Source organism: Rhinolophus hipposideros (assembly GCF_964194185.1).
Source record: "Rhinolophus hipposideros genome assembly, chromosome: 21".
Taxonomy (NCBI): Eukaryota; Metazoa; Chordata; class Mammalia; order Chiroptera; family Rhinolophidae; genus Rhinolophus; species Rhinolophus hipposideros.
Window position 1 is genome coordinate 41,193,735 of NC_138067.1, and position 12,873 is coordinate 41,206,607.

General features: G+C 46.2%; 1 protein-coding gene and 1 pseudogene across 3 annotated transcripts; one reads left to right on the plus strand and one right to left on the minus strand.

Annotated features, from left to right (window-relative positions):
* The first annotated feature begins 61 nt into the window (after positions 1 to 61).
* Positions 62 to 4,480, plus strand: BLOC1S3 (biogenesis of lysosomal organelles complex 1 subunit 3). Of its 2 annotated transcripts, none has more exons than XM_081030317.1 (2): positions 62 to 461; positions 900 to 4,480. In XM_081030317.1, exon 2 carries the CDS (start codon positions 909 to 911, stop codon positions 1,509 to 1,511), a length of 603 nt encoding a protein of 200 aa, XP_080886443.1. In that variant the 5' UTR covers positions 62 to 461; positions 900 to 908; the 3' UTR covers positions 1,512 to 4,480. The 2 variants fall into 2 exon arrangements, with proteins under 2 accessions (XP_080886443.1, XP_080886444.1); XM_081030318.1 differs by having other exon boundaries at positions 397 to 513; positions 900 to 3,065.
* Positions 4,481 to 10,044: 5,564 nt separating this feature from the next.
* Positions 10,045 to 10,761, minus strand: LOC308489735 (proteasome subunit alpha type-2-like; annotated as a pseudogene). Its single transcript has one exon. The product of its transcript is annotated as a proteasome subunit alpha type-2-like (transcript).
* Between the last annotated feature and the right edge of the window lie 2,112 nt (positions 10,762 to 12,873).

A 12,873-nucleotide genomic window follows, 5' to 3' on the forward strand; every position in this document is an offset into this window, starting at 1 on the left:
CTCCCGCACCCAGGCGCGAGTCCGCCTACTCCCGCTTCCATTGGTGTTCCAGCCTAGCTCCGCCTTCCTCCGGAATCACTTGGTGCGCTGGAGAACCGGAGAGACTGCCTTTCCCGTTTCCCGGTCCTCGAGCATTGCCATTGGCCGAACAGCTGGTTACATGTGACATAACTCGTTTTTTAAAATCCCTATTTGTCCACTTGTCTCGCGGCACAACCCGGAAGCGCCAGCCCAACCGCTTCTCTATTGGCCTTAGCTCCACTCACGTGACTCTTCACATCCTCCGTCAAAGCTGGTTCTGAAGACCTGCTTCCTGGTTGGAAGCCGAGCGGCGCATGTGATTGGCCAACGACGGCCCAACCTGCTGCTCTATTGGTTTGGGTTGCCATCCTCCTCCCTCCGTACAGACGCCGCACTTGACTGGGTAACGGATCTCGCAGGCTCCGAGCTTCTGCGACCCGGTATGATATCGCTACTTCCCGCCCCCACTAGTACATCGTCTCCAGAATCCAGGTGGACTGTCACCCCTTCTACTATAATCCTGGCACTGGTCCCTGAGCAGCTCAGGAGTCCGTGTGCTTCCGGGTGTGGTTTCTGCTAGGAGGCAAAATCGGAAAGAACTCAGTTTGGGACTTTGGGAGCTCCGGCCTCAGAGACTTGGTCGAGCTGGTCCTCAGTTTCCCTATCCGTACACTGAAGAGGTTGGGGTCCAGTAGCGCCCATCAATACCGGCAGGGAGGATTAGGCTCGTTTGCATAAAAGGCAACTGAGGCTCAGGCAGGGGAATCAGTTAGCCACAAATCACTGAGTCAGTGGAAGGGCTGGGAATCCAGAACCTGCGCGGTTTAACCACGGCCGGGCGCCTGCCTCTCACGCCGTCGCTTCTCTTTTCTCCCTAGCTCGGCGCCATGGCGTTGCAGGGTCGTCGGCGGAGGCCGCCGCGGAGACCCGAGACAGTAGTGCGAGGTGAGGCGGCCGAGACAGACTCGGAGCTGTCTGCGTCCTCGTCGGAAGAGGAAGAGCTGTACCTGGGCCCCTCCGGACCGACGCGCGGTCGCCCCACGGGGCTGCGGGTGGCCGGGGAGGCCGCCGAGACCGACTCGGACCCGGAGCCGGAACCGACGGCCGCGCCGAGGGACCTGCCTCCTCTCGTCGTGCAGCGGGAAACGGCCGGGGAGGCCTGGGGCGTGGAGGAGGCCCCGGCGCCCGCTCCAGCGCGCTCGCTGCTGCAGCTCCGGTTGGCAGAGAGCCAGGCACGGCTGGACCACGACGTGGCGGCCGCAGTGAGCGGCGTATACCGCCGCGCGGGCCGCGACGTGGCCGCCCTGGCCGGTAGGTTGGCGGCCGCCCAGGCAGCGGGGTTGGCGGCCGCCCACAGCGTGCGCTTGGCGCGGGGAGACCTCTGCGCCCTGGCTGAGCGCCTGGACATCGTCGCCAGCTGCCGCCTGCTGCCCGACATCCGCGGTGTGCCAGGGACCGAGTCCAAGCAAGACCCCGGACCTCGGGCCTAGCCATGACCCGCTCCCCGCCTGACTCTGAGCACTGGGGAAGGCCTTGAGACCTCTGGGACCTGGCTCTGTATCCCTTTTTGCTCCCTTCCCGTCTGGCTGTCACCCTCAGGGCTAACCCCACTCCCTGGATAACACCGTGTGTGCTGTGGGTGGGATAATGGTGCTCAGCCCCGCCCCTCGCATCTGGTTCCTCCCCTTGGTCCTGGCCCAGCTCCCTGGTTCTGAGGCTTGGCTCCAGCCTCTGGGTAATTGTCCACTCCTTGATCAGCCTCTATCCTGGGGGCTCACTGTGCCCCACCTTTCCTTGTGCTCTGCCGTTCTGAGTTTGGTTTCTGCACGGAGCCAATGCAGGTTCTTTCCGCAGGAGCCCCAGGATCTGCATAGATTCTCTTGCACCTTCCATCACCCCCTTGGCTCTGCCTCTAGTTCTAGCTACACTTCTGGAATTTTGTCCCCCTAGTCTGGGCCCTTTTTCTGTTCTCCAGGCATGGCCCTGGTTTCATCTCCTAGTTCTAGTCCTTGCTCTGCCATCGGTCTCCTTCTCCACTGGCTTAGCTCCTCCCCCAGGTTTGATCTCCTTTCCTGGGTCCAGTTGTAGCCTTAGAATTGTTTTTGCTTCTTTTTGCTGTTCCATCCTGCTTATACTACCTGCCTGATCCTGGGCTCTAGAGACCCCCTACAGTTTCCTTCATCAGGCCCAAGATTCTCCTCCCCACTGTTCAGACCCAAGATGGCATCGTCTCCAGATCCAAGTAAATGTGTCTTCCACATCCTCCAGGCCAAGGTGGCACTTTGTGCTCAAGCTCCAGATACAAGATGAGCCTCTTCCTGACTCTCCAGGCTAGTAGTGGCACTCTTCAGGCATTTAGGGCCCAATACAGCCTGCGTGGCACTTTGGGAGCAGTATGACACCTCTTTGCAGATAAGTACCACACGCATGGTGTTTGCTCACTGTGTTGACCCCTGGATGGTAAGAGGACTTGGATTTCTGGCTCAGCCCAAGGTCTGGGGTTAATTCCTTTTGTGTGCTCCTCACCAGCTCCTCCTGGTCCCAGCTGTAGCCCCAGCCCTATTCACATTTATTCCCCCCCCCCACTCTTCTCCCAACCTGAAGCTGAGTTGAGCCCCCAGGATGGAGAAGTGGAAAAGCACTCTATGCCATATTCATTAAAATGCAAAACAGTTACTGATACAGTTAGTTCCTCTTGTCTCCCACCTAAGCTGGGGGTGGTTTGGTTGGTGATTTCTCTAAGAATGGGGCTCCCAAGACAGGGATCCTTCCTGCCTCGCCTATTGAAGGTGAAGCTGTAGCTGGAAATCAGGGCCCCTAGAACGAATGAGAATTGGGCTACTGATGAGAAAGGGTTTATCACTTTCCCAGACGTTGCATATGGGTTCTGCAGTTAGTAATAATCCAACCCCATTTGTATGTGAGGCCCAAAGACTAATTGGGACATATTTTAAGTCCTCTTCAGATAAATTTAAATCAAGATGGCTCTCCATTAGGGAAAGTAGGAAGTTTGAAGTTTGATCTGAGGGCAGGGACATAAAAAACATTTTAAAAAATTACACTCTGTATGGTGGCATTACATTTCCATACCAAATCTCTGCCTAAAAAGTTTGCTGGTAAAGTCTGAAAATAGCAAGGTATGGTGGGTGTAAAGAAGGCCCAAAGATATCAGGGTGGCCTGAGATTGAGGCAGTAAAATAGGTTGCCCAGAGACTGCAGCTTGAATGGATTAGACGGGAGGGGTGGGGGAATAGAGGTAAACCCTCTGAGCCAATGGTAGAAAAAGTTGCACCAGTGTCAACTAAGAAATAGTTCCCCATCCTCTATTTTAAGGTAAATGGCGGGTACTGGGGTGTGACTGGGGATGGACTGACTGTCCGCAGGAGGGAAAATGGACCCTCTGAGGGTGCTGGGGTCTAGGGAGATTGTTATTTAAGCTTTCCATTTTTTTAAATGCAGGGCAATTGTTTGCCCAATGTACTACTTTTGACAGTATCTGCAGTTGTCTTGAGACAAATTGTCTTGAGGCTCTGTTCTGCAGTTGGCAACAGAAATGAATGAATTTGGAGGTACTCCTAGAGTCAACTCTAGTTTTTCTAAAGACTCAAGGCAAGGACTGGAAATTTTAATTCCTTCTTTCCTCCTATTTTCTTGCTAGCTATTTTTTTTTTCCTTCTTTCCTCCTATTTTCCTGCTAGCTATTTTTTTTTTAAAGATTTTATTGGGGAAGGGGAACAGGACTTTATTGGGGAACAGTGTGTACTTCCAGGCCTTTTTTCCAAGTAAAGTTGTTGTCCTTTCAGTCTTAGTTGTGGAGGGCACAGCTCAGCTCCAGGTCCAGTTGCCGTTTCTAGTTGCAGGGGGCACTGCCCACCATCCCTTGCGGGGATTGAGGAATCGAACTAGCAACCATGTGGTTGAGAGAATGCGCTCCAACCAATTGAGCCATCCGGGAGCTCAGCTCAAGGTGCTGTGCTCAATTTTTAGTTGCAGGGGGCGCTGCCCACCATCCCTTGCGGGACTCGAGAAGTTGAACTGGCAACCTTGTGGTTGAGAGCCCACTGGCCCATGTGGGAATCGAACCGGCAGCCTTCGGAGTTAGGAGCATGGAGCTCTAACCACCTGAGCCACATGGCCAGCCCTCCTGCTAGCTATTTTTAAAGAATTGACAAGCAGGTTTTAAATTTTATTTTATTGAGGAACACTGTGCTTCTCCAGGGCCTGTCAGCTCCAAGTCATTGTCCTTCAATCTAAGCTGTGGAGGGCGCAGCTCAGCTTCAAGTCCAGTTGTCATTTTCAATCTTTAGTTGCAGGGGGCGCAGCCCACCATCCCATGTGGGGATTGAATCAGCAACCTTGTTGAGAGCTCACGCTCTAACCAACTGAGCCATCCGGCCGCCCCGACAAGCAGTTTTTACAATAAAACACTGAGAGATTGTCCAGCCCAGCCAACCACATTATTTTGGATTTGCCTCTTTTTATGAGGGAGATTTTCCGACTCAGCGGAAATGAACAGATTTCTATGTTCTGGGTTTGATGCAGTGTACCTTTGAAAAGCCAATATGACACAGTCCCGCAAACATTTTGGGATCCCCACCTTTTTTCTGACGTTAGGCCAGTTCCTCATTGGTGGGAAGGATTCTGGGATCACTCCTATTAGGCCTTTGAATATGGGCCTTAACCTGTGTCATTTCCTGCTCATTTGCAGGAAGGTCTGGGAGGGGTTCTGGCCATCAGTTTCCCCAGTGCGGGGAACTTTCTCCAGGAAGCCTTGGCACAACTACAGTATACTCATGGGTGGGAAGAACGTGCCTTTAAAGCCAGTCAAAACCCCTCTGAGCATGGTTATAAATGGTCACTAATCTTTCTCTCTAAATTTGGTATGAGCTTCTGAAATTGGGAATAAAAGGGCTTTGCTGTTTGAAAGGACATGAACTCTAGTGGGGCGCAGGATACGTTCACAAAGCACATTGCACGGGAAGGCCTGAAGCTGGTGGGGTTTGATTACAGAGGCCTGAAAAGGAGTAGTCAGGGATGGCAATGCTGGTGGAGCTTCTGCCAAACTGTCCCTTCGATCAGCATTTACATAAGTAACCTGTGTCCCTCGGGCCTGCAGATGAGGCCAGCGTGCTTTCTGGAATTCTTGCAGGGAAAGTCAAGTTAACACTGGCAGCTGGGCATTGGAGGGGTTTTCTGGGAAGACGGAGGAGTTTTAGGGATTAAAGGAGTTTGCTGAGGAAGTGAGGCCAGATTTTGGGAAGGAAGTTTTAAGGCAAGCGCCCGGCGATCCAAAGAGATCTTCTGGAGGGTCAGAGGCAGGGGGCAAGGGGATATCTAGGCATGTGGAGAAGGGGGATTTATGGTGGATGTGGATTTTAATTTTGTTCAGGATTTGTTTTTTAACGTTTTTTTAAAGATTATTTTTCCTTTTAATTTTATTGGGGAATACTGGGGAACAGTGTGTTTCTCCAGGGCCCATCAGCTCCAAGTCATTGTCCTTCAATCTAGTTATGGAGGGCGCAGCTCAGCTCCAAGTCCAGTCGCCATTTTCAATCTTTAGTTGCAGGGGGCGCAGCCCACCATCCGTAGTGGAAATTGAACTGGCAACCTTGTTGAGAGCTCGTACTCTAATCAACTGAGCCATCCAGCCGCCCTTTTTAACTTTTTTAAGGGAGGCTCCAAGGCTAGTCAGAATGCTCTTTTGTATTCCTCTTTTAGTTTGATCTTAGGTACCAATAGACATTTGTTTAGGATGAGAACTCTCTAAAATCTGTTTCAAATGTAAGTTTTTCCAAATGAAAGGATCCCTCAACTGGCTGTTTGATAAGTAGGATTTTCAAAAGTATTGTTGCCAAACAAAACACGGGTTCTTGGTGTACACCACCGTAAAGCATTCAAGGACTCACCGAATAAGCCAAGTAAGCAGCAGATTTATTAAAAGAAGGACAGGGAAGTTTCAAGAAGGTGAGAGTAGGCAGGCCTGGAGAAGAGCAGCTGCTCCAAAGAACAATGAAACTTGGGGATTTATTTCACTGTAAATGAAGGCGTACAATGTTCAGGACTTAAGGGTGGCTTATAGGCGTTCTTAGGTGTGTCCTTGCTCACCACTCTTTCCCTTGCAGGAGGAGAGATTTTTGTCCCTATTTGGTTCTAGTTGGAACTGTCATGGCGACAAGAGATGGAGATTTCCCTAACCAAAATGCTAATAACATTATGACCCATTATCACTAGCTGAAGTTCACCTTGAGGGATAAGATGGTGGCCTGGATCTGCTCTCAGCTACCGAAATCTAGTTCTGGCCGGCCTGGTAGCTGCACTTTTTCTTAAGAATGATCTCATCTACTCCCTCCTTTGTCTCCCCTTATCTCCTCCTTCCTTTCTTCCCCCTCTCCCCCGAGGACTTATTCTTTCTGCCTACGCCAACAGTACAGGTGTTCCAACAGTGACTCAATCCAATAAACATCATCATGGAAAGACCCAGAAGTAATTTTCCTGGATTAGAATACATTTTTACCATGGATGCAGGAGGCATCCCCAAAAAGGGTACAGAAGATGTGGCCCACATGATCCACAAGGTTGAAACTGCAGAACCAGGTCAAAATGGTCCTGTCCTGTTTCTAACAAGATGCTGAGTTGCATTTCAGAGTCAACAGATAAAAACTAAAAGTCATGCAGCTGAAGCTTGCACAGAGGAGAGAACTTTGACTTCCAGCTTACCCAGAACCAAAGTCTTTCCCAACCCCACGAGACCAAAGGACCAGGAGGACATAATCAGAACTGGGAACACCAGAACCCTTTCAAAAGTGCAGGGTCTGTTGTTCAGGTAGATGGGTGCTGAAGCCCCTTGCCATACTTGTACCTTACCAAAAATGGCCAAGTTCCAAACTTTCCAATCAAAACCTGTCCACTCAGCACTTCCGCATATCAGCCTGTTGCCCCGAACCCTCAATCTTTGCCTTTAAAAACCTTTGATGAAAAGCCATTGGGGAGTTCGGGTTTTAAGTGAAAGCTTCCTGTTCTCCTTGCTTGGCGCCCTGTAAATAAAACGACTTTAATTTCTCCATTGCAAACCTCCATCGCTGTTCAGCGGTTGGCCTTTCTGCGCACCAGGCAGGAAAACCATTTTTCAGTCCAGCTGGGTAACAAGATCTTTCCCAAAGATAGCCTAAGAAAGCAAAGACCCACATGTAGTAAACTTTATGAAAACTCATGTTTTCGGTCTCCCACAAAAATGGACACCTTCAATCACAGACCTGATAATCTGTGACAACGGGCAGGCAATAATGAAGTTGGAATATGTCTCTGTGCGTCCCCAAATGATGCAGGGGAGTTTGGAGTGAGTGAGTGCCGGGATCGTGTCTCATGAGACGAAGAATGGAAACGCAGACCCAGGAGAGGCAAAGAGTTTTCAAAAGAGGATAGTTTATTGAAAGCAAAGGGTCAGAGCTCCTGAGCGGGAGGGGATCCTGAATGGGGGTGCCCCATGACCAAGGCAAAAGCTCTTACTTTTATACCTTCCTTTGCCTGTTTGGGGAAGGGGAGCTCTTTGGAAAAGGGAACTGTTTGAAGAAGGGAACTGACACCTTCTAATGAAATTCGTCTACCAGGTTGATTCTGCTTGCCCATCCTGAAGGAATTAGCAAAGTAACCCACTCTTATCTATCAGATCTGTTCCATTTGTCAGGCCAAAAGGAATTTTATGATTAACCTCAAGGCCTTGTTACATTATGTCCTGGAGTGAAGGAGTGATTTCAAAACCTGGAGTTTTAGGGTATGGCTGTCTTTGTTTATTTCACCAGGGACCTCCCTGTCTACCTAGGGACATGCTGGCTAACCTGTCTCAATACTGGGAGGGGACTTTCCCAGCACTTCAAAAGCAATGAGGTTAGAGACAACACAGCCCCCTCTAGATTGGGACCCCTTCTTAAGACAGACTCCTGAGACAAAATGCTGCTCTTCACTTTGCATCTGGGGTTCCTAGCCTGCTGACTACCCACTTGATGCAATCCTGACAACCTGTGCCCCATAACTGGTGGAAACCCAAGAAAGTATTCTCACTAGTTTACAAAGCCAAGCTGTCAGGACTCAAAGGAGAATCTTATCTGGTTTGTTTTTCAGCTGGTGACTCACAGCAAATTTTGTCCAGATAGATGCCAGTCTAGCGAAAACTATAAACATACTGGGCTTCTACCCTGTGATTTTCCTTATGACAACACAAGAGACAGAGGCAAGAGAACACAATGACCATCTCTGGAATTAAATCAATTAAAATCAGTAGTATTCAAAAACAAAAATCACAAGTTACTATACCCAAAGAACTAGTTTATACAGATTTTCTCTGGCTAATGTGAATTTAGAAAGGGAAACTGCAATAGACAGTTGATCAGACTCACATGCAAAGATCCAGGAGATGGAAAAGAGTTCTTACCTTTTGCAGCCTTTGTCAAGCCCCAGGATCTCAGCTGCAGCCTCGGCAGTGGGAGAGCTTATATACCATCTATCTGAATGGGGAAAGCGACGGAGAGAGACGCCACTTACGGGAGAGCACATGATTTTTATGAAAGATAACTGGGCCCTTAGGAGAATAGATAGGGGATTTGAGTTTGTCACAATGTCTGTCTGGGCATGCTGTCTCTTCTCCTGGGATGACAGTCAACCGTCCCTGAGTGAGTGAGTGCGTGCGGAGATTGCGTCTCATGAGACGGAGAATGGTTGATAAAACTGTGGAGAGGATTTACAAGTGAGTTCTTTTCTTCTTTTCTTTCTTTTTTCCTTTCCTTTCCTTTCCTTTGCTTTCCTTTGCTTTCCTTTCCTTTCCTTTCCTTTCCTTTCCTTTCCTTTCCTTTCCTTTCCTTTGCTTTCCTTTGCTTTCCTTTCCTTTCCTTTCCTTTCCTTTCCTTTCCTTTCCTTTCCTTTCCTTTCCTTTCCTTTCCTTTCCTTCCCTTCCCTTCCCTTCCCTTCCCTTCCCTTCCCTTCCCTTCCCTTCCCTTCCCTTCCCTTCCCTTCCCTTCCCTTCCCTTCCCTTCCCTTCCCCTTTTCTTTCTTTACTTTTTTTTTTTTTAAGACGTGATTTTAGGCAGCTAAGGAAAGGTCAGAGAAAATCTCTCCCCATTTGTTGATTCTCAAATGTTTTTGGCTCAAAATAAATCATATGCCAGCACCCACTCCAAAGCACTCTCCTTTCTTCTTTTCTAAGGCAGAAGGATCACCATCCACCCACATAAACAAAAGTTTGAGGGAGTTCATTACCATTAGACCTGCACTACAAGAAGTGATAGAGTCCTTCAGGCTGAAATGAAAGAAAGTTAGACAGTAACTTGAAGTGTATGAAGATAGAAGGGCCTCCAAAGAAAGATAATACATGGGCAAATATAAAAGCCAGTATTATTTTAAGCTTGGTTTATAACTTCACTTTTTATTTTCTACAGAATTTAAAAAAACTGAGGGAAGCAAAGTTTGCCACCCCAAAATGTGCCTCTTTTGGATATTATTATTTTAAGCTGGCTATTTTCAAGAAACAAAAGACTTGGGAAACCCTTTGACCTTCCACATAAATGACAAAGAGGAATTTAAGTAGAGGACTTGTTCCAGCTTATTATAAATAACACTAGTGTGTGTGATAGACAGGGAGGAATTTAGCAAGGCCCGTTCGATCAAAGTTCTCTCTGTGCCCCATTGTTAAAAATGGCTCAGCAAACATTTATTTACCAAACATTTGCTTTTCCATCTCCACGGGAATTGCCTTCTTTTCCTTTGAAATGCCAGACTGCAACTTCCCCTTCTGTTAGCTCAAGATGGCATTAACTGCCAAGTCCTAACTGCTTGATCTGCCCTCAGGTCCCATTTTTAATTTTTTGATTTAATAGTTTATTATGAATGGTAAGTGTCATTTTGAAAACATCGGTCCCTTAAACCATGTAGAAATAAGTATGAAAAAAGTCTGCAAAACAAAACAAAACATACTTTAAACGTGTTTAGGTATAGAGATTATCTGAAATTCCAGATTTTCCAGTCACTTCATTATTATGCGATGGCAGCCAAGTAATCCTTAACTTTAGTTGGAGTTAGCTTCCTAAATCCAGTTTTATTGCAGATTCCAACTTCTGTGTTATCTTCCGTCATTTGCCCTTCAAAGCTTTCCTTCAGGGTTGATAATGGCTGTATGAATGGCATCTTCAAGTTCTAGATATCTTCGTTGTATCTTTTCTCAAGGAAAGTTTTTCTGTTCACATAGTTCTTTCCCATTGCTGTGGCTTTCCAGACAAAGTTAGCTCCAGATGGATCCGACTGAAATAAAAATGGGCATCCCTCATTCCAACCACAAATTAGTAAAGAAATTCCAAATAGATGAACCCCACCTGACTGGGTATATTCTTGCATGACAAAATCTGCTCTCTGTACCAGCTGAGCCTTGGGAATGGGTTCTTGGTAAACAAGACAGTATTGCTGAGCCAGTTTTCGAGCTCTGCGCACAAGCACTCTGGAATCTGGGCCCATGCCACAATACACCAAGCCTATGTGTTTGGTAATTGGTTCTGCTTTGTGTACACTTTGCTCATCATACAGAATGGATTTCTGTTTCTTCTCAGTTGCTAATACCATACCATTTGAAGCTTTAATTCCCACTGAAGGGGCTCCTCCAGCTACAGCAGCCAAAGCATATTCAATCTGGACAAGTTTACTAGATGGGCTGAATGTAGTCAGCAAAAAGCTGTAACCACGCTCCGCCATCTTCACCTGGAGAGCCCAGGTCCCATATTCTTAAAGGACCCTCATATGTACATATGTAATAAATTTGGTCATTTTCTGCTGTTAATTTGATTATTAGTGTAGCCAGAAGAACTTAGAAGAAACAGAAGGAAAATTAATTTTTCCACCCCCACAAGACCAATGTATGTATTATTTATAAATTATTAATGTGATCAATCATTAACAAAATGAAAGAAACACATGATTATCTCAACTGATGCGGAAAAAGCATTTGACAAAATATAACACTTTCATGGTAAAAACACTCAACAAACTTGGAATAAAAGATTAAAAGTCTACAACTGACATCATACTCAGTGGTGAAAGACCGAAAGCTTTTCCTCTAAGATCAGGAAAAGACAAGGACGCCAGCTTTACCATTTCTGTGGAACATAGTATTGGAAGTCCTCGCTAGAGAAATTAAGCACAAAAAAAAAAAGAAAAAGAAATGAAAGGCATCCAAATTGGAAAGGAAGAAGAAAAATGATTCGTGTTTGCAGACAACGTGGTCTTGTATGTAGAAAACTCTAAAGATTCCACACAAACCTGTTAGAACCAATAAAGGAATTCACAAAGTTTCAGGATTCAAAATAGACACGCAGAAAATCTGTGGTGTTTGTATACACTAACAATGAACAAACCAAAAAATAATTTAAGGAAACAATTTCATTTATAATAGCATCAAAAATCATGAAAAATAGGAATAAATGTAACCAAGGAGTCAAAAGACTTGAAAGTATAGACGGTTCCTGGAGAAGGTGAGCCTGGTTGTAGACCAGTACAATAAAGTGTAAGACTGTCTTCAGATAACTTGTACAACAAAAACTACTTCGGGGACTGGAATATAGAAAACAAGGATCAAAAGTCTTAATTCGGAGTTGATGTGAAAGGAAAGACCATGCTCACAGCCAACATTTGAAGTGGATTCCTTAGACGTTTCATCATATAAATGGAAGCATTTAACTCTGGAAGAGATTACAAAAAGAATGAAAAGAATAAAAAGAGACGAACACAACTGGAAGCAAAAAAAGAAAGAAAGAAAGAGAAAGAGAGAGAGGGAGGGAGGGAAGGAGGGAGGGAGGAAAGGAGAGAGGGAGGGAGGAAGAAAAAAGAAAGAAAACAATCTGGTACTGATAAAAGTGAACTGGCTTCTTAAGATGACTAACCATAGAGATGGGAGGACTGTGGGTGGAGCTGGGCCCCTTGTTAGCTCTCTAGTCCTGACTTTCTCTAGAAACTTGTGTGGCAACTTCCCGGGGAAGGGATCCATTTTTGTAGCGGCCATCTAGGGAAGGGGGCTGTCTCTTTTTGCATGGGTGTGAGGCCAGTTGGAGCCCAGCCAGAGGAGTACGTTCTCACACTGCTGTGGTGGTTTTGTTTCTTTTTCTTTTCCAAATAAACCGCTCTTTTGGTGGATTGTCTGGAGAGTTATTTTGGCCAGTTGACAGTACTCACATATGAACAGACATATAGAGCAATGGAACAGAATAAAGCTCAGAAATAAACCCTCACATATATGGTCAGTTAGGTTTTTGTTTGTTTGTTTTTGTTTTTAGACATCCTCTGTATATTTCTTTGGGACTTCAAAACAAAATTTTCCAAAGGACAACCCAGAGCCTTCTGCCAATTCTACCACACATCTGACATCATACAGAACTGAAGCTCAAGGAAGTCCCTGGATTTAAAAAAAACCAAACAATACAAATGAAATGAAGTTGGTCCCTTACCTTACATCATATGCAAAAATTAAAATGAATCAAAGACCTAACATAAGAGTTAAAACTAGATAGCTCTTAGAAGAAATCATTGTGGAGATGGGTGAAAAATCAAAGTTTTAAAAGAAACTGTAAGAAGAAAACATAGAGGAAAATCATCACAACATTGGATTCACAAATATGAAATCAAAAGCACAGACAATATATATACGAAGGCCTAACAATTAAGTTTGCGAACTTGTTGCAACACTGTTGCTAACCTTTTTTGATATCAGAGGGATTATTCATTATGAATTTGTACCAAATGGACAATTAACCAAGTCTACTATTTGGAAGTGCTGAAAAGGCTGAGCGAAAAAGTTAGACGACCTGAACTTTTGGCCAACAA

Coding starts and splice junctions, on each gene's coding strand:
- BLOC1S3 (XM_081030317.1), top strand. CDS start 909: ATGGCGTTGCAGGGTCGTCGGCGGAGGCCGCCGCGGAGACCCGAGACA.